General features: G+C 44.9%; 3 protein-coding genes across 4 annotated transcripts in view; 1 reads left to right on the forward strand and 2 right to left on the reverse strand.

Annotated features, from left to right (window-relative positions):
* Nucleotides 1–1,610, forward strand: part of ppp2r3b (protein phosphatase 2, regulatory subunit B'', beta) — a 17,928-nt gene extending 16,318 nt beyond the window's left edge. For both annotated transcript variants that reach the window (XM_027032668.2, XM_027032685.2), the window contains one exon: nt 667–1,610. In XM_027032668.2, coding sequence (XP_026888469.2) covers nt 667–811 — 145 coding nt within the window. In that variant the 3' untranslated portion in view covers nt 812–1,610. The remainder of the gene's footprint in view (nt 1–666) is intronic.
* si:ch211-269e2.1 (cohesin subunit SA-2) lies at nt 1,466–19,457 on the reverse strand. Its single transcript, XM_035522766.1, is given in 33 exon segments — nt 1,466–3,829; nt 4,118–4,172; nt 4,283–4,488; nt 5,138–5,266; nt 5,386–5,540; nt 5,715–5,816; nt 7,322–7,405; nt 7,408–7,463; nt 8,744–8,921; nt 9,452–9,544; nt 10,903–10,983; nt 11,073–11,160; nt 11,265–11,341; nt 11,512–11,712; nt 11,995–12,084; nt 12,175–12,267; nt 12,727–12,830; nt 12,993–13,110; nt 13,525–13,642; nt 13,849–13,956; nt 14,132–14,211; nt 14,789–14,887; nt 15,189–15,312; nt 15,412–15,485; nt 15,932–16,083; nt 16,200–16,404; nt 16,514–16,585; nt 17,099–17,175; nt 17,284–17,380; nt 17,565–17,711; nt 18,070–18,154; nt 18,259–18,347; nt 19,312–19,457. Coding segments are annotated over 32 exon segments (3,525 nt in total). The 5' UTR covers nt 18,300–18,347; nt 19,312–19,457; the 3' UTR covers nt 1,466–3,693.
* Nucleotides 19,458–19,650: 193 nt separating this feature from the next.
* The window catches only part of si:ch211-218d20.15, a 3,310-nt gene continuing 2,178 nt past the window's right edge, over nt 19,651–20,782 (reverse strand). The window contains exon 8 of the mRNA XM_027032698.2: nt 19,651–20,224. Within this exon, the coding sequence (XP_026888499.2) occupies nt 20,119–20,224 (106 nt within the window). The 3' untranslated portion in view covers nt 19,651–20,118. The remainder of the gene's footprint in view (nt 20,225–20,782) is intronic.

Genomic DNA, 20,782 nt, shown 5'->3' on the forward strand with positions numbered 1-20,782 from the left:
AAAAGAAAGTTCACAACAACCAGCTTTTTAAAGCCAATTTGGTATTTTCTGTATTACTGTAAAGTACTTTTGCATTACGCTGGAGAAAATGGTTGTGGGAGCATAAGATCGTTTTTGACCAGTTGTTATGTGGTGGTTTCAGGAGCACCACTGACATCTAAACGCAGCCTCTGTGTTGAGGCGTGCAGGTAAGCTACAGTAAGATCAGGGTGTGTTTCCCACACTCACACTGGAGTGGTCTGCTAGCTCTCTCTCCCAGGAGACCTGCCTGTTCACTCTACTCCCCCTTCACCAGGTGTTCCCAAAGCTAAAACGGCTTTAGTATTGGCAGGATATCAGTGTCCATATTTACACTGTTGGACTCTGAATCAAACAGCCAGAACAGACTAGGAGTCCACAAACTTGCCATTATCTTATGTCCGTAGAGTGTTACTTGAATTTTGTCAGATGTGTGGTTTGCAGTGTTTCTGGCCCTGGGGATTTGGTTCAGTGTTCTAACTGTGGAAACCTGGTCATACATCACTGGATTTAGAGACACCTTCCTTCCCTATTTTCCTTGCTTTTTTCCATCATTGCATTATCTAGTGGAATGAAACTTCCTTAGATAATTCATCTAGTCATATTGCAGAGCATCAGTTGGGCTGATGGTTGAAATTCCCTTTCCAGCTATGAAAACATCCTGGACCCAATTGACCATCACATCACCAGTGAGTTTGACCTGCATGGAGAGAAGAGGCACCTCTTTGAGATCCCAAACCCTCACTGTAACCTGGACCTAGACGAGTATGAGTACCTGGACGATTTTGAATGACAGTCGCTGCAGCGATACAAATGTCCCCAGAAACCATCCCCAGAAAGCCAACACCCAGCAGAGCACGACCATGCAGGCTGTCCGCACTAAACCATGCCTGGAGCTATTCTCTGAACAGGACATCAACTGAGCCACCCGCAAAAGCTCTCAAGCTGATGTCCACTATAACTGGCCAAGACACCAATGTCCTGGTCAGACATATCATGTGGAAGGGTTGTGCTAGCCCAGCATCAAAGTACCTATAAAAAGCCTGATTGCTAATATCTATATCTATGCATGATGGGCAGTATGTGTGTGCAAGGCCTGTTGAGCACAGGGCCCTAAAGCCAGGCCACTGCGGTACATATGAAATACTAAATGCGCACCAAGTACATAATATACATTTTTTACCATCTAGAATTGGCTAATATGAATTCAGAGATTAACCAAAGTAATTTCTGACTGCAGCTTGAGTTCATGGACAGTGCATTTCTAATGCAGCTGTGTCTAAATGTCTAAAAATGTCTCACACCATCAAAGGCCCTGTATGGAAAAACCTCTAAAAATAATGTACCTGTCAGCCTCGAACTTTTGATGTTTCACAGATGTGAAAACTGTTTTAAAATTATAGACATATTTATAAATAGTTGTAAATATTTATTTGAGCTTGCTGTGTTTTCTTCAGTGTTTAGGTTTATTTCAGCTAAATGTTTTCAACAAATCATGTTTGGATTTTTTTTTCTATAAACTTTACTGTCATCCTTGAAAAACGCTTTTTATGTTGTATAAAATGAGGTCAAATAAAGTATTTAGAAGTTAATTCATCCTGTCTATTATAAAGGGTTCCATACGTTTAAATGAGAATGCTGCATTTAATTATTTTAAAAAGTACATAGTACATTTTAAAAAACATAGAAAAAATGTATCAGGGCAATTTTGATAACATTACACAGATTTAGCAGACAATAACAGTCAAGTACAATATACAAGTTCCTCATTCAGACCATTCAAATGCTTGGTTAATGGATAACAGTGTAGACCCCTGAATGAAGGGGAGTGTGCAAAGGCAAGCTTCACTCACTCATAATGCTGTTTTTCTCTTACTACAAATACATGTCACAACATATCTCCTCTTAAAAATATTTTTGTTGTTACTATCCTTTCATGTTGCAGAAAACACAACTAGTTTAAAAATAGGTTAATTTACGGGTGCACTTTTTTTTGTCAGAGACTAGACAGAAAAAAAGACTAGTCTTTTTTTCCTCTAAACAAAAATGGTGTATTTTCATTCCTGCATCACTGTTTTATGTAGCTAATAGCAAAAATGTTTAATTCAGTACACATGATTTGATATAACAAATAAATAAGTTCTTATACAGTTCATTGTTCAAACTCTAGAACACTTGAAAGTTTCAAGTGTTTCTGTTTTAATTCCCTACAATTTACGATTCCTTGTTGTATTGAGATTTCTAATCCTTGATTTATCTACCTTTTGTCAATAAATTTGTCCTGTAATTTAGGCTTAGGTGATCTTAAAATAAACATTGAGTTGGTGAAAGTTGACATTGTGCCCTATTGCCCAAAATAACAACAGCGATTCTATAAAGGTTCAAATGGCACTATTACAATGATAAAGTAAAACAATATTTTTTTTATATTATTCTGAACAGAATAATATAAAAACTTGTATTAGAATTGTAATTCTAATATAATAGAACGGAACAGAATGATATAAAAACAAATATTACAAAGAGGTCTAAATGATCGCTTGTTTCAAAGCTCTGTAGTAGCCTCTTCTTGTGCCTTCATATTTTTTACATTTTTTCCAAATTTGCCTAAACTATGAGCACAAATATCTATTATCTCTGGTGAAGTAAAAATTATTTAAAAAATGGTTTGGGGGGCGTGAAAAAATGGTTTGCATGGGCAATATGATGGATTATATATACACAATGTTACAGTATTTTGTGTGGATATTATAATGCAAGATACTCAGTTTAATTATTACCTTTATCTTCAATTACAGTTAATGTAATTGCAAATGTCATATCCAAAAACTGTAATATTCATATTTTAATACATATAATTTCATGAAACTCTACAGAGTGGAAGAAATGGTGGAAGCATCAGCATATTGGCAGATTAGATTTTAGGATGTGTCTTGTCTTAAATGTCCTTTAAATCCAGATTTTTGTCTGGGGGGGCAAATTTGTCATTTGACATATAACCATAATTTATTTGATGGCTTACATCACTTTGAAATCTCAAAAATAAAATGTGGTTTTTAAAGGTTTGCGAAGGTTTCAAAGAAAAACAGTAGTAATAAAATGAATAAGAGACAGATGTGCATGTTGCTTTAAGTTTTAGTCATTTTCTATATACATTTCCTATTCTCATATGGTATTTCCAGCTTTTGCCCAGTGCTAGTACTGTACATAAAATACTGACCAGCACTGAATAGTAGTTTAACATTGACCAAGAACATCTGTAAAAGTGTGGGTTTCTCCTATGAAGGGCATTCTTCTGGGGCTTTGTATAATTCAGCTTATTACTCCAAAGCAATTACAACAAAGGGTTTTATTAGAAATCAGAGCTAAGTGACGTGCCCCTTCTAATATTTTAGCTTAGATCTGGTTTTGTGAAAGAAAAAAATAATGCTCAAACCGTTTAATCACAACACTTTTGCACTGTATAATTCCCATTGATTAAATTATAAATAACATATCTGCAGCACCAACATATTAACATTTACAGCAATCCTACTAACCTTTCCCACAGTGAGATCAAATGTGATGTATCCTTTGGAGGAATTGTGCAGCAGCGCGACATTCACTCTACTCAGCTTGCCTCAACTTCCCCGGACACCTGTAAACACGACCTGATCCGACCTGGCCACCAGGGATCTAGATATCTATCTCCACCGTGTCCGCATCCACCTCGTCGTCAGTGTTCCAGGGCGGGATGGCCGGCGTTTCACTGCTCGCTGCCTGCTCTCGCGGGACTGGGCCCTTGTCTACGGGCCCTTTCACCTCTTCTTGACTGCAGATGGAAAAAAGTAGTAGTGTTAAGCGTTTTGGGGGGGGTTTTTTTGTTTGTTTTTAAAGAATGCCGATCATCACATTCAACACATTGAAACGCTTTAAGGTCTACCACGGCACTGTGAAAAAAATATGATGTAGGACTATGGAAATTAAAATAGAACATCTGATACTATATATAAAAGACTATAGTCATTAGAACAACAAAGAATAATTGACCCCAGATGGACAACACAACTGCATATATCATCTTTGGTGCGATCACCTACTTATTTGACGCTTTCCTCACCTCTTCACCTGCTTGTTCCCCTTTGCATCTGCAGAGGGCAGCTGAAACTGCAGATCTGTAAACGCATCATGCATTTGCAATTAAAGCTGCTATGAGTTAGACACTAGACTACGGTCCGTTTGGACCTATCCACAGTAAGTGCAACTTCCCTGCATGTTGGCCTACCTTCCACGGTGGCCTGCCTGACAGACGGTGATCTGGAGCGATTGGTGAGCGACGGCTGCCTGTTTGTGTCAGAGCTGATGAAGGATGCAGCGTCCTCTCCCTCGGCCGTGGCTTGGAGGGACGCTCTGTAGTAGATGAGGGGGATCCAGCACTCCTCCCTGATGTTAATGGTCTGCTCGCCCATGTACCTCTGCAGGTAGCTGTATCTGAGAGGGGAGAGGAGAGGAGGTGCAAGAACATTCCCAGAATTTTCCTTAGCCTGTCCTCTCTGGTTCCACTGTCTGCCTCGCCTGAATCTGGTTATTCCTCCGCAGGACCGTGGGTCACAATGTCTCAGAATGAATGACAGAGTCAGAGAAATATGCATGCAGTTTATTTCTTCAGACATCAGAGTGAATAGATTAAAAAAGCAGAGATGACAGTCATGTTTAGAGTCATATTTAGAGATGACAGTCATTGTCATGACAATTCTTGGAGGAAAGCCAACTGGTTCAGTGGTTCACGTGAGCTGCAGATCTTGCTGATTAGTTAAAAGACATTCAAGCCTTATTTGTTCTGATGCAAAAGCACCTTAATGCTAAATGCATAGGAAGATATTTATAAGGTCTGTTTCCTTATGCTCATCTGTTATTGGTACTTTTCTATCTGCTCCTACACTTACATTGCAGGAACACATCACCATCATCTCCTGAATCACGAGAGTGCAGCACAGTTTAGCGATTTGCTTACTTAAAAGCACCTGATCCAATGCATCGGTTAATTACCAAGTTCAGGAGGTGTGTTTACAGCACGGAGGAGATTAAACTGTGCTGGGGTCTGACCCTTCGGAACTGGAGGCAGCCGCCCATGACTTACATGGTCTTCTTGTCTGGTTTGAGCAGCTTGTTGGAGAACTCGCTGAGGATGGTGAGATAGGAGATGTACGGAGGCGAGTGCTTCTCGGACTGCTGGACAAAACCCTGGAATACGAACTCAATGCCATCCCTGTGAAAGAAGAACGCCACAACTCTCTGAGTGGAACCCACTCAAATCAGGGCACCTGACACTTTCAGCAAGGGGAGCGCTGGAGGCGCCGGCCGAGCGCCTGGTTATCCCGGCAGTACCTATGGATGGTGGCCAGTGACTCGCGGGATTTGATCCGGTCCCAGCCGAAGGTGAGCGAGAGGCGGCGGGCGAGTTCTTTGATGCTACTGTAGGTCTGCACTCCTGAGCAGCGCGGGGTCCTGCGGTCCTGCTCCTGCTTCAGCCGCAGGTACAGCTGAGCAGAAGAACACACGGGCCTTCACCACTACGCCACGAACCCTTCTCGTCTTGAGTGTCGGAGGCAAAAGCTGGTCTACAGAACGGAGGAGCCGTGGACCATGCCGCGCGTCACATGGTGACGGTGGCAGTCTGGCGGGTGGAGGCCTCGTGCCTGTTGTAGTATGGATACCTGTTGTAGGCAAAGAACTAGGGTGCGCGCACTCTCCATCTTGTCCATCTGCCGGGTCCTGTTCAGTGTCTCTTTGATGATATCACCAAAGTCATTGTAGTACTGCAAAAGAGAAAGAACAGCAGTGAGCTTCACTGACTCCGGACACGGGGTTTCCTAGCCCGGTCCCCAGGGGTGCCTGGACGGCCCAGGTTTTTGCTGGAGCCCGAGCTCCACCACGCTTGAGCGCGCAGGCCTGGGCGCAGTACTGACCTGGCACACGGTACTGACAGCTACAACAATGCATGAGCACACTTAGCAGACCACATATCCACGCAGAGAGGCTCATCTTACAACAAAAGGAAACAGTTGAGGGTTCACAGAGTATAAATCATCACTAGTGCAGACTGAGCCATGGCACACTCTTGGCAGCAGCATGGTGAACTACGTCAGGTCGGGCTGTATGCCGCTCGGCCGCTCCGCTCGGGCCAACGAGTCACCGGTTAAATACTACACGTGATGTCTTCCACAGGGTGCATCATCCACCCTCATCCACCTGAATCAGGTCTGCTGGGCTGTGTTAGATATTTGATACCCTGTTGCCTGACCTGGACTAGACCCTATTAGTGTCGGAACAAGAGCACTGGCCCTCGAGCCCTGACGGCCAGGGAAATTAACCCGCTGTAGCCCCTACTGGATCGGACAAATCCTTGGTAACGGACACCCTGTGAGAGGCTGACGGCTCCTGCGTTAACACTGTCCCAAAGCACCGTGGGAGGGGTTCGACGCCAGCCTTCCGGCTTCTCCGTAGCACACCCAGACAACACCATCCACTGTATCTCCGACCAGCACAACAGCCGCCTTTTACCGCCGCAGGGTTTTCCTTTAGAAACGCGCTCAAGACGGTGTAATTGGTAGTGAAACTGGCAAACGTTCCGAACTGGCAAGGGTTCGCTCAGAGAAGAGAACAGTTGTTGGCGAGCCTTGCAGAAACAGGAAGTTGAGCAAATATGGGGTTACGGTTAGCCGCCAACTTTCTGTCGTTTGCCTGACTTTGAAAAACCATCGTTCACTGTGGCAGCTGTGTGCATGCGTTGTGTGTGTGAAGGCCTGATCAAGAAGAATGTTGATGAGAGATTGCTGGCTCAGCCAGGGCCAAACCGAACAGGCATTTCAAACAAGTCAGTATGTCAAACACTCTCTCTCTCTCTCTCTCTCTCTCTCTCTCTCTCTCTCTCTCTCTCTCACACACACACACACACAGTAGATTCATCTGTCAACTCATAAATTCAAAAGCAAATTGGCGTATTTATGAGTGGAGGATCTTAGTCCGTTCTATAACTAAAACAGTAATGTGCTCCTAGCCATTTGACATTAATCCACAGACCATATCTTTCACTTCCCTAAAGAACCTAAATAACCAGGAAAAGCTGCTGGAATGTGTTATTTCATTCAAATATGAAACAAAGCCCCCTTTTTTTAATTTAACGCCGTATTGAATTCTCATTCAAAACTACACAGCAAATTCCCAGCACTGTGCGCTATTCCCAAGTATTTGCTAATCTTAGCAGACAACTCCAGGACAAGTGGGGTTTCGGGGTGAGGCCACTCAGCCGCCTGGGCGGTACCTTCACGTACTGCTTGAAGACCTCGGCAGCCATGCTCATCTCCAGCACGCCGTGCACTATCAGCTTACAGTAGGCGGTCCAGCAGATTCCCTCCTCCTGTGCAAGCCCTCCAGCCTGTGTGTGCCACACTCACTCTCACCGCCTGGTGGGGGGGGGGGGGGGGGGGGGGGGGGGGGGGGGGGGGGGGGGGGGGGGGGGGTAAAGGGAGAGGAGAGCCATGCAGTCCTTAACCTCATAAGTGAAACGTTGTCCTTAGGTTAGCGAAAGGTAACTGCATTTTCCCCCCAGAAAAGCATGTCTGACTTGGGCTGCTCATGAAGCCATCACTTCATTGAGGAGATTGTAACACTGTTATGGACACTGAGAAATCATATGGTCAAATTGCTTTTTAATTGGGTTATCTTCAAAAGCCTATATTGTATTTTTAAGGGGTTCGACTCTGGCCAAAACAGTACAAGAGATTCCTGAAATATTCATGAGCCAGGCAGGTTTGCTATAGTCACTCTTTGTTAATCAAATATCTATTATTAGTTGGGGTCTCGTGTATTTGTGAAATTCCTGAAGCAAACTAAAGCAACACACCTTTCATAATGCAGTAGATATTTTATTAAATGATCTGGTCTTAAGGTGTGTCATGATAATAGCCATCATATGCTATAATTGTAATTCTGTGTAATGTATGTCCTCTACATAGGCTACATTTGTAGTGCAACATTAAATACATATTTAACTTTCAAAAGGAAACATTTTACCAAATATTAACAATGCAAAAAAAAAAAAAAAAAAAAAAAAAAAACAGGGCTGGTTTTAAAGACCAACTAAAACCTAGATTATCTATCCAAAATCTTTTTTCATTTAGGGCCAGTCCATTAAATTGTATTGCCTATTTTTTCTGTGCAAGTTCTGTTAAAGTAAATTAAAAAGTTCATAAAATAAGATTAATATTAAAAACTAATAAGTTAACAAAAAGATTGCCCTTGTCAAGTCAAAAATGACAGCAAATGGTGTTAATAGCCGACTTGTCTGTACCAACATACTTATCCCTGTGTAAACCATAGAGGTAGACTGCCATCTGCTGGAAACAGATGGCACTTACTGAACAGTATATCAGAGTTCACTTTAATACTGACCTTTATTAAAAGTGTCCCTGACAACATTTTCGAAAGAAAAAGTCAAAGGAGTTTGTGCTTTGTGAATTTCTAAGACCTTCAAGGAGACATTGCTCAAACATCACATGCCATGTGACTCTGCACCAATATCCGTTTGGGTAACCATTTAAAAAAAAAAAAAAAGTTTCAATAGAGGTTCTCTGCTCAACGCTGAATGCAACTCCGGAGTGAGCAACGCATCTGCAACAAGGATGTCAGACCTGAGAATGTATGATACGAAAGAGAGAGAGAGCAGGAGAAGGGGGAACAGTACCCCTGCTGCTGTGGCTGTCTGCCTCGGGGCCGGTGAAGACGCGCTCCAGCACAAAGCTGAGCAGGGCCTTCTGGAGGCGGGGCTCAGGTGTGTAGAGGCGGGGAATGCCCGCTGACCCCTCCCACACCTGCAGCCGGTGGCTGTGGGCCACCAGGACGTCACTCAAGCACAGGAACGCCTGCAATGAGAGGACGAACACAGAAACACATGCTGTATACACACACGTGCCAGAGTACAGCATGTACCCCGCAGCAGAGTACAGTGGGGAGCATAAAACCAACTGGTCTGTTGGAAGATATGGCTTTAAAAAATTAGGACACTTTAAATTTTAAAATGTAGATTCTATTTTATTTCTCAAAAACAGGTCCCAAAGAATATAAAGAGCATGGCGACAGAGCAATACAATATACGCACACCCTAACCAGAACATTTTAGCATAGGCCTTCATCCCACGTCATCTCCATTAGAGGCAATCGGAGGTGAGCTCTGGCATGGACAGAGAGCCTAATCAAGTCCAGACAGCCCAAAGCAAGAGCCATGGGCCTGTATCAGGAATTATACAATGTGGGTAATTTCACATAACACCTGTGTTTCACACATGAGGCACACTGAATTCCACAGGCTGTTGTTTGTATTGGAGTTCTTTGAGGCCAAGAGCTAGGAGCTGGAGATGTGTGAGGTGAGGGACCGCGACAGAGGCTACTATACCTGCTCTTTCACCAGCTGCTCAGGGTGCGACAGACAACGGTGGCACTTTTCACAAAAGGTTCGTAACTGAGTTCTCTGATGGAGGGCAAATTCCTACATCCACACACACACACACACAAAACCCACTATAAAACAGGTTGTTCTCTGTAGGTGCCATCGGTAGAACTTTTGCAGTCTGAATTTAATTATGTAAAAACTGAAGTCAAAATCAATAACAAGTAAAACTGCTTTCAGCTTCAAATTGCGCAAACAAGCCGAATCATAATGGACTGGATAGCAGCAGTGATGTTTTTGTGCTTGTTTTTTTCCTTGGGGGGCAGGGGAGTGGGGTGATCTGGACACAGCCATGGTGTGTGTGTGTGTGTGTGTGTGTGTGTTTGTGTGTGTGTGTGTGTGTGTGTGTGTGTGTGTGTGTGTGTGTGCGTGTTTGTGTGTGTGTGTGTGTGTTTGTGTGTGTGTGTGTGTTTGTGTGTGTGTGTGTGTGTGTGTGTTTGTGTGTGTGTGTGAGTGTGTGTGTGTGTGTGTGTGTGTGTGTGTGTGTGTGTGTGTGTGCGCGTGCATGCATGCATGTGTTTGTGTATGTGTGCTTGCATGTATGCATGCGTGTGTAATGTAAGTATGCCTCTGTTCCGGCGTGCACGTTTGCATGCGCGTAGGCGCATGCTGTCCGAGGCCGACCTACCCACCACCGCACACTCAGCCAAACGGCTCACTTTAATCGGACAATATCCCAATTTTGAACTCGCCCCCCGCGCTCAGACTCACTCTCATTCCGAGTCAAATGCCACTGACATTAGAATTGCAGATTGGGCCGAAGTCGCAGCTTGGGCCTCAAATTAGAGGCGGCGCTGGCAGTTATTGATGAGGAGGTCGCCGAGCCAACGCGTCTGTTCTGTTGCCGCTCCCCTCCGACGCCGACAGATTTTAATGTTTCTCCCTTACCTACAGCATTCTTAATGGCCATCAATATCTCAGTGCGGAAAGGTTAGGGGTCGGGAAATATGATTACCCCGCGCGCTGCATGGAAACATGGCCTTAATAACCACGCCACATTAGAGATCAGCACAGGACCCTTCACGCAAGAAGGTAGCCATTACGCCCGCTACAATCCATCACCTGAACCTACTTTTCCTAATGGCTCGTGATCAATCACAGGCTACTCCCACCGTTATTAAAATCCACTGGACACAACCCAGGGGGCCTTTGGAGGTATCATGGCAGATATTTCAAATGGGACGCAGCAGGATTAAAGGACATGTTGCTCGTGATGGATCATAGAGGAATTGCGCAGACAGTGAGTCGAGCACACCTGAAACGTTTGCTTAATTCATCACTGGGGACTGAATTCTGCCCCGAGCGTAAACATTAGCAATCCTGTCACTCCGATGGACACCGGCGACAGGGACCTCGCTGCGCTCGGAGAGTTCAAGCGGGAGTGTGCTCGTCCATACCCTGGAGGTGGATCCCTCGCCAAAGGTGTTCAGGCACCACAGGACGCTGCAGCACGCGCACCGCAGGGCCTCGGTGGTGATCTGCAGGTAGCACAGAGAGAAGACTCTGGAACCCTCGTCATGGCACTGCAGAGCTGCCCGGGCGGATGGACGTTTGGAAGTGCTGTTACCTCTAGGGGCAGGCCCCCGTGCCGCGTTTCAGCCAGGAGGAGCTTGGACACCAGCTCACATATCCCCCATTTAGACAGATCCTGAGTGCTAGGACCCAATGTTGTAGACGGAGTTAGAAAGACCCAAGACAACAGCAAGGGCACGTGTCTACCGCAGCACGTCCGACCGCAAATTCACCGATGGACTCTTACTTGTTGAATGTGGTTAGTTTCTTCAGAGTGGACAGAATTTCTTCTTTTTTACCGTCATCTGCTACAAACGCGCCGTCCTAGACATGCAAGAGGAACACTGTGGTCAGACCTGTTAAGTCACCCTTCCCAGGCTGACACACACTGCCCCAAATTCAGAGAGATCCAGACCTATGTGGCTTTAAAATGCAAACGCCCAGGTTCTGCAGGTGCAACGCAGCCAACTCAGCTGAGCTCTGCTGGTACTCACGCTCAGTGTCTCATCTAGGCAGGTCTCCAGCGTGCGGCTCCAGTGCTGGGCAAGCTGCTCTATGGCTGTCACCGCTAGGTGCCGCCAGGGTGAGTCGTTGGCACAGAGCGTCTGGTAGGAGCGGGCGGCTGCTTCCAGCAGCTCTGCCTCTGAGTGTCTGTCCACTGCAGCCTTCAGCCCTGTCAGCAACGCCTGCACGGCCTAATGCCACACAAAGCACTGTCATACTCTCACCAGCAGGGGGTGCTCTACAGAGACCGCTATCATATTTCTGAAGGGGCCTCAATACAGGAGAGCTAGACAAAGACTATTATTTTAATGACAGAGCTATAATGCATGAACTGCATGAGTCGACGTATGAACACAACTTTCTGCTATGAGTCTGCAAAGGTGGGCAAGTACTATCAAAGATAAAACGATCCATAAATATGATGAACACTGAAGAAACTACTGCTACATCTGCAGATAGCAAACTTGCCTCACCTCTGAGTATTCACCCCCACCACAGGTGTCCATGTGGAAGTACTGAGGTATTCTGAGGAAAGGGGTCAGTTTCTTGGCATCTTCTATATACTGCAAATGAAAGACAGATGAACACTCCCACCACGCCAGAAACAGTAGAGTACAAGAGATTGATAAGCAAATGGTCAGGTCATTCCTCACCTTGGATATCAGCTCAGGTAGCACCTTAAGGAAATGTTCTGTAAGTTTTGTACAGTCCTCGGTCTGAGGTCTTTTCTCTTTAGTACCAATTACCTTAAAAGAGGCACGCAGACAATCAGTCTTCCCCACACACAGAGGAACTCTGGATGACATGGGGTTCATTACTGGAAACGCACATGGCAATTAGCCCAATGCACTTCTAAAATACAAGTCCACAAACGTAACACACTCCACCTGTGATGATCACCTGGGCACCATTTAGGAATTAAAGTAGATGTCAAGAAAATATTTTGATTGGGCATGATGACATTTCAAAAATATAAATATTTCAACTGTGCAACAATAACAATTTACTGCAGCTAATGGCCAGGGCACAAAAATACTACAACCTGGATGTTGCCTGTTTACTGATATGAAGCAGGCAGCACCAGGTCGATAAACATGAAATCATGGCAATGGCAATCTAACAGTCCCTGCTGTGTCCCCTGGTCTGTGTGCGTGGTGGAGCTGGTAAAGCTGGAAGTCCTCCAGATGAAGGCGAGCAAAGCCAACCTTCTTGCCTGAGCTTCTCCCCACTAGTGGAGGTCCCTCTGCAGCCTGTCTCACTGACGCCACAAGGACCTCAATGACCACAGCCTCCTCGTCGCTGCTCAAAGCTGTGGAGCGCGCACACGCACATGCGCACGCACAAGCGCACGCACACGCGCACGCACACACACACACACACACCAGAGGAGAGGGAAAACATTCTAATATGGGCTCTTAAGGAGTGTGGTAGAAGACCGGTGCAGGCGTGATGTGAGAGAACAGGTACTAGCCTTGCTCCTGTACAGAGGCCTGGCTTGTGAGTAGAGAGGTCAGGGAAGCCCAGTCCTTCAGAAGAGCACCACCGCAGTCCCACAGGCTGTCCACCAGATACAGCACGTGCTGGTGCAGCTGCAGCATGGGACCATGGCACCAGCACGCACACATGCACGAGCACCCGCAAAGTAGACTTATATCCGGTGTTAAGGTAATTCCCTGTCTGTATGTCGGTGGATATCTATAAACACTCTATGGACACATCCAGATCAGTTTCTATTCTAGTCTGCCTTAGCATCTCCCTAGGCAACATCTCTGGTTGGAAGGTGATATGTTAAGGCGTTCGTCTCAAAACTCAGTTTTTGGTTCACTTTGTGGCAGTCTAGACATGGGTATGTCCCTCCTAATAGCAGACATAGAAACTATATCAAGTAGAAATTCCACAGCGATGCAGGAATTGTCCAAGGAACAATTCAGACATTAATTGTTCTTGAGCAACTCGCTTAACGTGTGGAGCTCAAAGGCGTTGTTTGTTCCCTCACGCACTACCTGGTTCTCAGTGTAGAAGTGGGTGAGAGCTCGGATCCTGGCCAGGGTCAGCGCCCTGCTTCTGTCCTCCTCTGTCACCTCCTCTCTGAGCTGAGGCACAGCGGGGTCACTGAGGAGTCTGAGACAACATTGTATAACTCTATGAGCAGAAATAACTCTTAATGCATCTTATCATGTGTGATTACTGAAAAACACAAAATAGACGCTACTGTTTGACTTGAGTGCAATGAGATCTGTATATGGATCCAGAATCCTACTTGTGACAGTGTATAAGTTGTTTCTGTGTGGCTGGCATGTTACAGTGGCTTTTGCAGCTGCAATTACTTGGTATAGAGGAACTCTCCCGCGGTAGCTGCGAGTGGCCGATGGGAAGCGTAAACAAACTGCAGCATGTGCTCGTGGTCATCCTGGCTCAGTGCGTCGTCACATGACCTGCCAAAATGGGAGGTAGGACAGGTGCAGTATTTGCCACTAGCCATACTGAGGGCAGTCGTACAACAAAGCGTCGTTTGGACAGCTGGGTTGCCTCATGAGAACCAGGTACTATGTGAGGCAGGATGGCCTCCTGAGAACTGTAGGGTGGAGGGAGAGAGCGATGGAGACTCACTGGGAGATGACCATCAGCAGCCTCATGGCCTGCACTGCTACCTCGTGGTCCTTGTCCAGTGTCATGGAGACGATCCTCTCCTGCAGACAAAAAAACAACCCAGAGTCCCTCTCACGAACCGACAGCATCCTCTAAACACTAACTATCCTCTCTGAGAGCAATCTCATGGAAAAGTACACAATTTAGCCTTGTTAGGGCTACTCCTCAGTACTTAACGAGATCTTAAATCTGAATTTTGCCAATCTGCTGGCCTCTAAAGGCTTTCTGGGTAAATGAAGTGGTGCGGAGGTGCCTAGCCCCTGAAGAAGGTTCCAGGCTCTGTGCGGGAGATGCTGAGCTTCAGGCACACCTGAGGGGGGCTCCACCAGCTGTCAGTCCAGCATCGGTCACGACCGGCCTCCTCCACCGGCCCACCGGGGCCGACGCTCGCTGACTTTAATACCCAACCTTCTGCACAGGCTGAAACTTTTACTTATTTTGACGCAGTTTGGGAAAGCCTGATGCATGTTTTCCACTGCGGCTGAAGGCGGTGCAATCACACCTCCCACAATGTTGACAGGGACTGGGCTAACGGGCAACATCTCACTGGACGGGAAGCTCATTTCAGTATCTGTAAACAATGCCTAATGATTTGGGGAACATAGAAGCAAGTGGTACCTTAAATCTGCTGGTGAAGAGGTCCATTCTGGAGCTGAGCTGAACGTCCTGGTACAGTGCCTGCAGACCTAGCACACACCTCAAACGTACGTCAGGTTGCTATTAAAACAAGCAACAAAATAAGTCACTTTCCCAAGCACTCAAAAATCTGTTTACACATGATAAGTTGTTTTTAATAACAAAGCAAGCACACATATGTCACTAGTAAATCTTCAGAAATGCAGGGTAATACATTTCTATACATTCACTGAAACTATATTCATCCAGAAGAAATGGGAGCAAAAACTGGACCTGAAGACTCCACCAGGAAAGCACCTTCTGTAAATGCCAAGACAGTTATTACAGGAGTACAGAGTAATACGTGCACAGAAACTAGTCAGGTTTCATCAAGGAAACGCACCTTATCATACATCATCCATCCTACATATTTTAGGTAAGTGTCATTCAGAAACACTGGACTGTACAGTTTCATCCATATGGTCAACTCCTCCATACAGATAGCCCTGATCTCAGGTATCACATCTCTGCCAATCCAGGAAAAGCATAGAAGAGCTTTGTTAAAGTGGTACACCAGGGGGAGGAAAAAGTAAAGTACAGACAGAAACAGCCAATGATGAAATTACCTGTATCTTTTGAGAAATACTCCCTTAAAGAGAGCGTCCATCATGTCCTCTGTTTCAAGCTTTCTGTCCTGCAACTGAAAAACCAGTAAAAAGAAACCAAAAAAAAAGTTCAGGAATGGTGAGGAGAGTCCATCTCAAATTCTGTATACACAAGAAGAGAACTCCTGTTCTATTTATGAAATACACCTATTCTGCTGACTGTTCAGCTCTTACATTTACAGCATTTACCTGTCACTTTTATCAAAAGTGACTTATAATTATGACTGAACACAACTTGAGGTTAAGGGCCTTGCTCAGGGGCCCAACAGCGGCAACCGGGAGTGTCAGGGCTTGAACTGGCAACCTTCTCATTACTAGTCAAATACCTTAAACACTGAGCCACCATGCCATGCTCTGACTGTGAAAAATGTATCTCACCACAGCTTTTGGAAATTACTAATCAATTTCAAAAATGGGGAAAAAAGAACTTCCTGTCAAAGCAAGGGAAGCAGAGAGTAGCCAGATGGGTTCCTGCCCCCACCTCAGTGATTTTCCTCTGGATCTTCTCCAGTTGTGACGAAGCTCGCTTCCTGGACGCCTTGGCCGTCTCGACCTCGTACAGCCTCTGGTTGTTGTCCACACCAACACTCAGGCTGAGGGCCACATTCACCAGCGCGCTGAGCAGCTTCACCGCTGTCGGACGCACAGAAGAGAACAGCGTGAGCCACGATAACCAGCTCGCCGCTGCCGCCGCGGCCCATTCCCCCCAGCCTCCTCCCGCGAGGGGTGGAGGTGTATGGCCCAGTTACCTGCCAGCGTGCAGGTGTGTCTGAAGGCACGCACGCACGAAGCTGAGAGCTCCGTCAGCAGGGAGATGAGGGTGTTCAAGAGGTAGTTGTCGAAGATGACGTTGTACTGGCACTGAGAGATGAGCACCTGGACAAAGTCACAGAAGTGCATGCGGAACCTCTTCCAATACATGCCAGACATGACGAGAGGGTACTCGCCACTGTCCTGGGAAAGTCAGGATGGAAAGGATGGGCATTTAGGATACTTCTGCGCACTCAAAAAAACATTCAAAAAAACACCATGGCCTCAGAAGAAAGGTCAGTTTTATACACACCATGTCCATGGGCCAGGTGACAGTGAGAATCCATGGGAATGCCAAGAATTTCTTGTACTGTAAACCTGAGCTCTGTAATTTGTAATACAAAGACCTGTCACACTTCACAAAACACAAAGGAACATAAAGCCACATGAAAGTATGAGGGTTCTTTGGAAATTAGATAATACTGCAACGTTCCGAGCATGAGCAGAGGCGGATGCAGTATGGTGAATGCAGTTTAACAGAGAACACGGGTAGTCCGCAGTCGTAATCCGCAGAACATAAGCAAAGGTTGTAAATCCATAAGGGCACTCAATGAGGCATCCAAAACAGACAGAGAACAGGCAGAGGGCAAGTCAACAAGGGGAAACACATGACACAAACAGCTCACAGACGTAACTCGGACGAGACTTCACAGAGGCTGCATACAAACACGGGGATTAGAACTGAGGACTAACAAGATCCAGGTGAAGGTAATAGAACTAACCAGGAGGCACAACAGAATGAAACCGATACAAGGAATCACGAGGAAGCAAAAGCAGGAAGCAATTAAATATAGTGCCGTTGCCGTGGGAACCGCGACGCCAGGGAGGGGACACACACCTCATCCAGATCCTCCACCATCTTGCTCATGACATCACTGTCTTCCTTGCTCTGAAACATCTCAGCGGTTACTACCCCTAGAGAAAGGAGCATTTAAACTATTACTCAGTAAATAAGACAAATTTATTTTTAAAAATGGGTTACGTATAATAATTATTACTGTCAATGATCTTTAAATGGTTTGCCTTTGCATCCTGAACACTGGATAAAGAAGCTGATGAGGTCAAGCAGGGCCGGTTCTCTGTCCGTTATATAAGCCTCAATCCAGTCATCCACCACAGCCTTTTAAGGGTGTTCAGAACAGACATAAATACTTCAATCAACCTTGCCTCCAAACCATCCATATTCAACATCCCACAAAGCAAGAGAAAGTGAATAGCTGGTAGGCTGGGATTTTTACAAAGTATTCCAACCTGTGTAGTCAAAAGGCAAGTGCTTATGTCCGAACTGGATCAGAGGCGCATACCTGTATGGCACTCCTCCCCATGGAAACCACCTCAAACAAGGTGACCGCCTCCACATCTGTGCTTTTGACCCGCTCATTCTCTGGCCTGGCCTTGGGGTGCTTGCGCTTAGCATTCTCCGAGCCATCTCTGGCTTTTCTCTTTCCTCTCTAGATGTTTGAAATGCTCACAGGGTAAATCAACACTACAAACAGCAACAAAGCTGTCAGGCATGAGGTATGTGTAATAAAACTGCCTGTTATCTATCAAAACATGTCAGTCTTCGCATTTTATGGAAATGTTTAGCATAAAAAGACGATGAGGGATTATGTCATTTACTTGGTGTTGTACTTATTTTTAGATGTGAAACAACCTCTTGTAACTCATTCACGTTTAGAGTAAATATACAATTCTCCACAAGGGGGAGCCTTGGTGCTTCACATCAGTAACACTATGTATCCACGTTAGAGTAGTTTTGTAATAAGCTGGAGGAAAACACGAGTAAAATGGTGTTGTATTACGTCTTACCACATTTTTCTGTCTATTTTCATTTCTCACGCCAGCTGTATTATTCGCAGGTGTGCCAGAAGAAACGTCTACAACGGAGTTCTCTCTTCAAAACATGATAAAACGATATTGTTAATTACTGTTAATTATCATTGTTAGTTTGGATTATCAATGCAGTGGTCGCTGTGTCTCTCGTATGCCAGGTCTTACTTTTGCACTGATCTGGAGAGCAATGTTGGTTCTGCTATCATCTCTTCTCACATAATTTTGTGGCAACACGTTCTGGTTTTCACGTTTCGCTGCAAAAAGAATTTTTACAAATGTACTAAGCAATCAAGTCAGATTTTTACTCAATAATACCGTTTCGCCCTCATAGTTCATTCTGTGCTATAACTGTAGACTTTACATTATAACTGGTGTGATAACTTGTTACATTGTTCTGCAGTAATCTAAAGTCTGTTACACTCACTACATGGCCAGAGGTATGTGGACGCCTGACCATGAGTACCTTCACTGAGGATAACACCTTATGGACTTGTTTTCTGTCCTATTCCTTGCTCTCTAATGTGTATAGTGATCTTAGGCCTGTATGCAGCTGCTCGACCATGAAAGCCCAGGTCATGAAGCTCCCGGCACACATTTCTTGTGCAAATGCTGATTCCAGAGGCGGTTTGCAGCTGTGTAGTGATGCAACAGCGGATTTGACGTGCTAGAGACGGAGAGTTTGCGTGTTCTCCCACTTCGCAGTTAAGATGCTGTCGCTATGAGGCCTTACTGGGAACATTTCGGATTTGTAGACGTGACTAGACTATCGCTAGTAAACTCACACATAAGACAAAGCTCAGACACAAAGAAGAGAAACCCGGCCATCAAAATAAGCGAAACCTCTCAGCACGGTGCCATTGGTTAGACATGCGTCCGTAAAATGAAACCCAGAGCTCGATTGGGCGCTGCAAGCATCACTCAGGATTTGCTTTTCTCTCCCCCCCCCCTTATATTCGCAGGCTCCTACGTTAACTCCATAAACAACAGTCCACCGACGAGGTCTTAGATCCCGGCTATGTACATATTCCCCACTAACAGGAGAGGAGCGTCGCTTTACTCCCGGGTGCCATTACTCTGCGGTTTAATGCTGTAAATACTCGCCTGAATGGTTACGGGATGTCCTGACATTTCCATTTCGCCAATTCAATGGCTAAGTCTCTTTTTAAAGATCTATTCAGTCAGCACATGAACCGAGATGCAACATAGTGATATTCTTACCATTGGACGACGTCACTGGGTTTTGAGAATTTATGATCAATAATATGGAAACATGGGTGAGCGGTGAGTGTTGTGCGCCATCCGGCGGTCCCCTTGAACAAAGCTATTACGTGCCGTACGTCAACACGTCACTCCGCAAAACTGTACAACAGAGAGCTTTTGTCTAAGGCGGTATCTGTTGTGATTATTGTAACACTAAAATGTACAAGAAAATCTTCTCTTTTTTTCACGACGCTATCAAATTTTCATTTTCTATACATATCGAATTTATAATTTCATAATTTATGAAAATTGATTCATGCTAATTTCATCCATTCTCGAGGTAGCAGTCTAAAAAAGAGTGCGGCTCTGGTGTACAGTAAAGACTTTTATTCGTATTCCAAGTGACTTCACTGAATACTGTTAGCACCATGAGTCATACAGAATAACCAAATGGAAGTGAAATAAATATATTCAATATTAGTAAACATTAATCTTGCTTATAACGTCTCGTTCTCGTAGTCTGCGTTGTGCTGCTGTTGATTTTTGCTTCTACTTTATTTCATTTTTATGACGGATGCGCCTTTGCTGAGCCTGGTCCTGCAAACATTCATCTGGTCTGGTTCAGTGCCGTTAATTAGTAGGCTTGCATGAAACCAGTAATATTTGCTTATTAAACCACAGTGGTCATCGTGGTATGCTCGCTCATCGGGTGCACACATCATTCCTTGGGCTGTCGCAGTGTATTTCTAAAAATGCTGCCAGTCACCTGCAAAAATTTGGCAGTACAGATGAATGCCATGGCATCAATTCCACAGACTAGTTTTGTCAGGACAGCTTAGAGACAAAGGCCATGACTGGGCTGAGTTCTTCAGTGAGTTGTCCGGCGAGTGAAGACACTGCTGATATTATGCTGTGTGTTAACCGTGATACCCTGTAAAAATTAAAGTAATTACCTGTAAAGAACTGCAGCTTAATGACGTGGTAATACATATTAGCAGTCGTCAGAGCATCATCAACTATGAGTGTTTCTTTTGACATAAATAGACCATGCATGGGACAAATTGGAAAATATATTGCACCTGCAGTTTTAAGCTCGTTTTTGAACGATTTGTACTTGTTCACCTTAACACTAGTTATCTGAAATTGTACACATAACACAATGATCATTCAGGATTCAAACTGAAGCAGACACTTGGGACAAGACATCCATTCACATCCAGGCTTATTTGTCCATCATTTAGGTTCCATTTGAGCTCATCTAATACAGAAGATAATGTAAAAAAAAATAATAATAATAAAATAAAATAAAAAAAGTTTTTTAAAAATTAAAAAAAACATAAAACGCCTTTGATTTTTTTGGGGTGTATAATGTGTCTATTGATGCTGGAGATTCAGTTTCACTCATGCTCTACATTTCCTGATTCACCAGGGTGTTGTCTAATAAATTGAACAGTTTTGAGCATATACATGAAATGACTACGCAAAGAAG

The sequence above is a fragment of the Electrophorus electricus genome, chromosome 25 (assembly GCF_013358815.1).
Source record: "Electrophorus electricus isolate fEleEle1 chromosome 25, fEleEle1.pri, whole genome shotgun sequence".
Classification (NCBI taxonomy): domain Eukaryota; kingdom Metazoa; phylum Chordata; class Actinopteri; order Gymnotiformes; family Gymnotidae; genus Electrophorus; species Electrophorus electricus.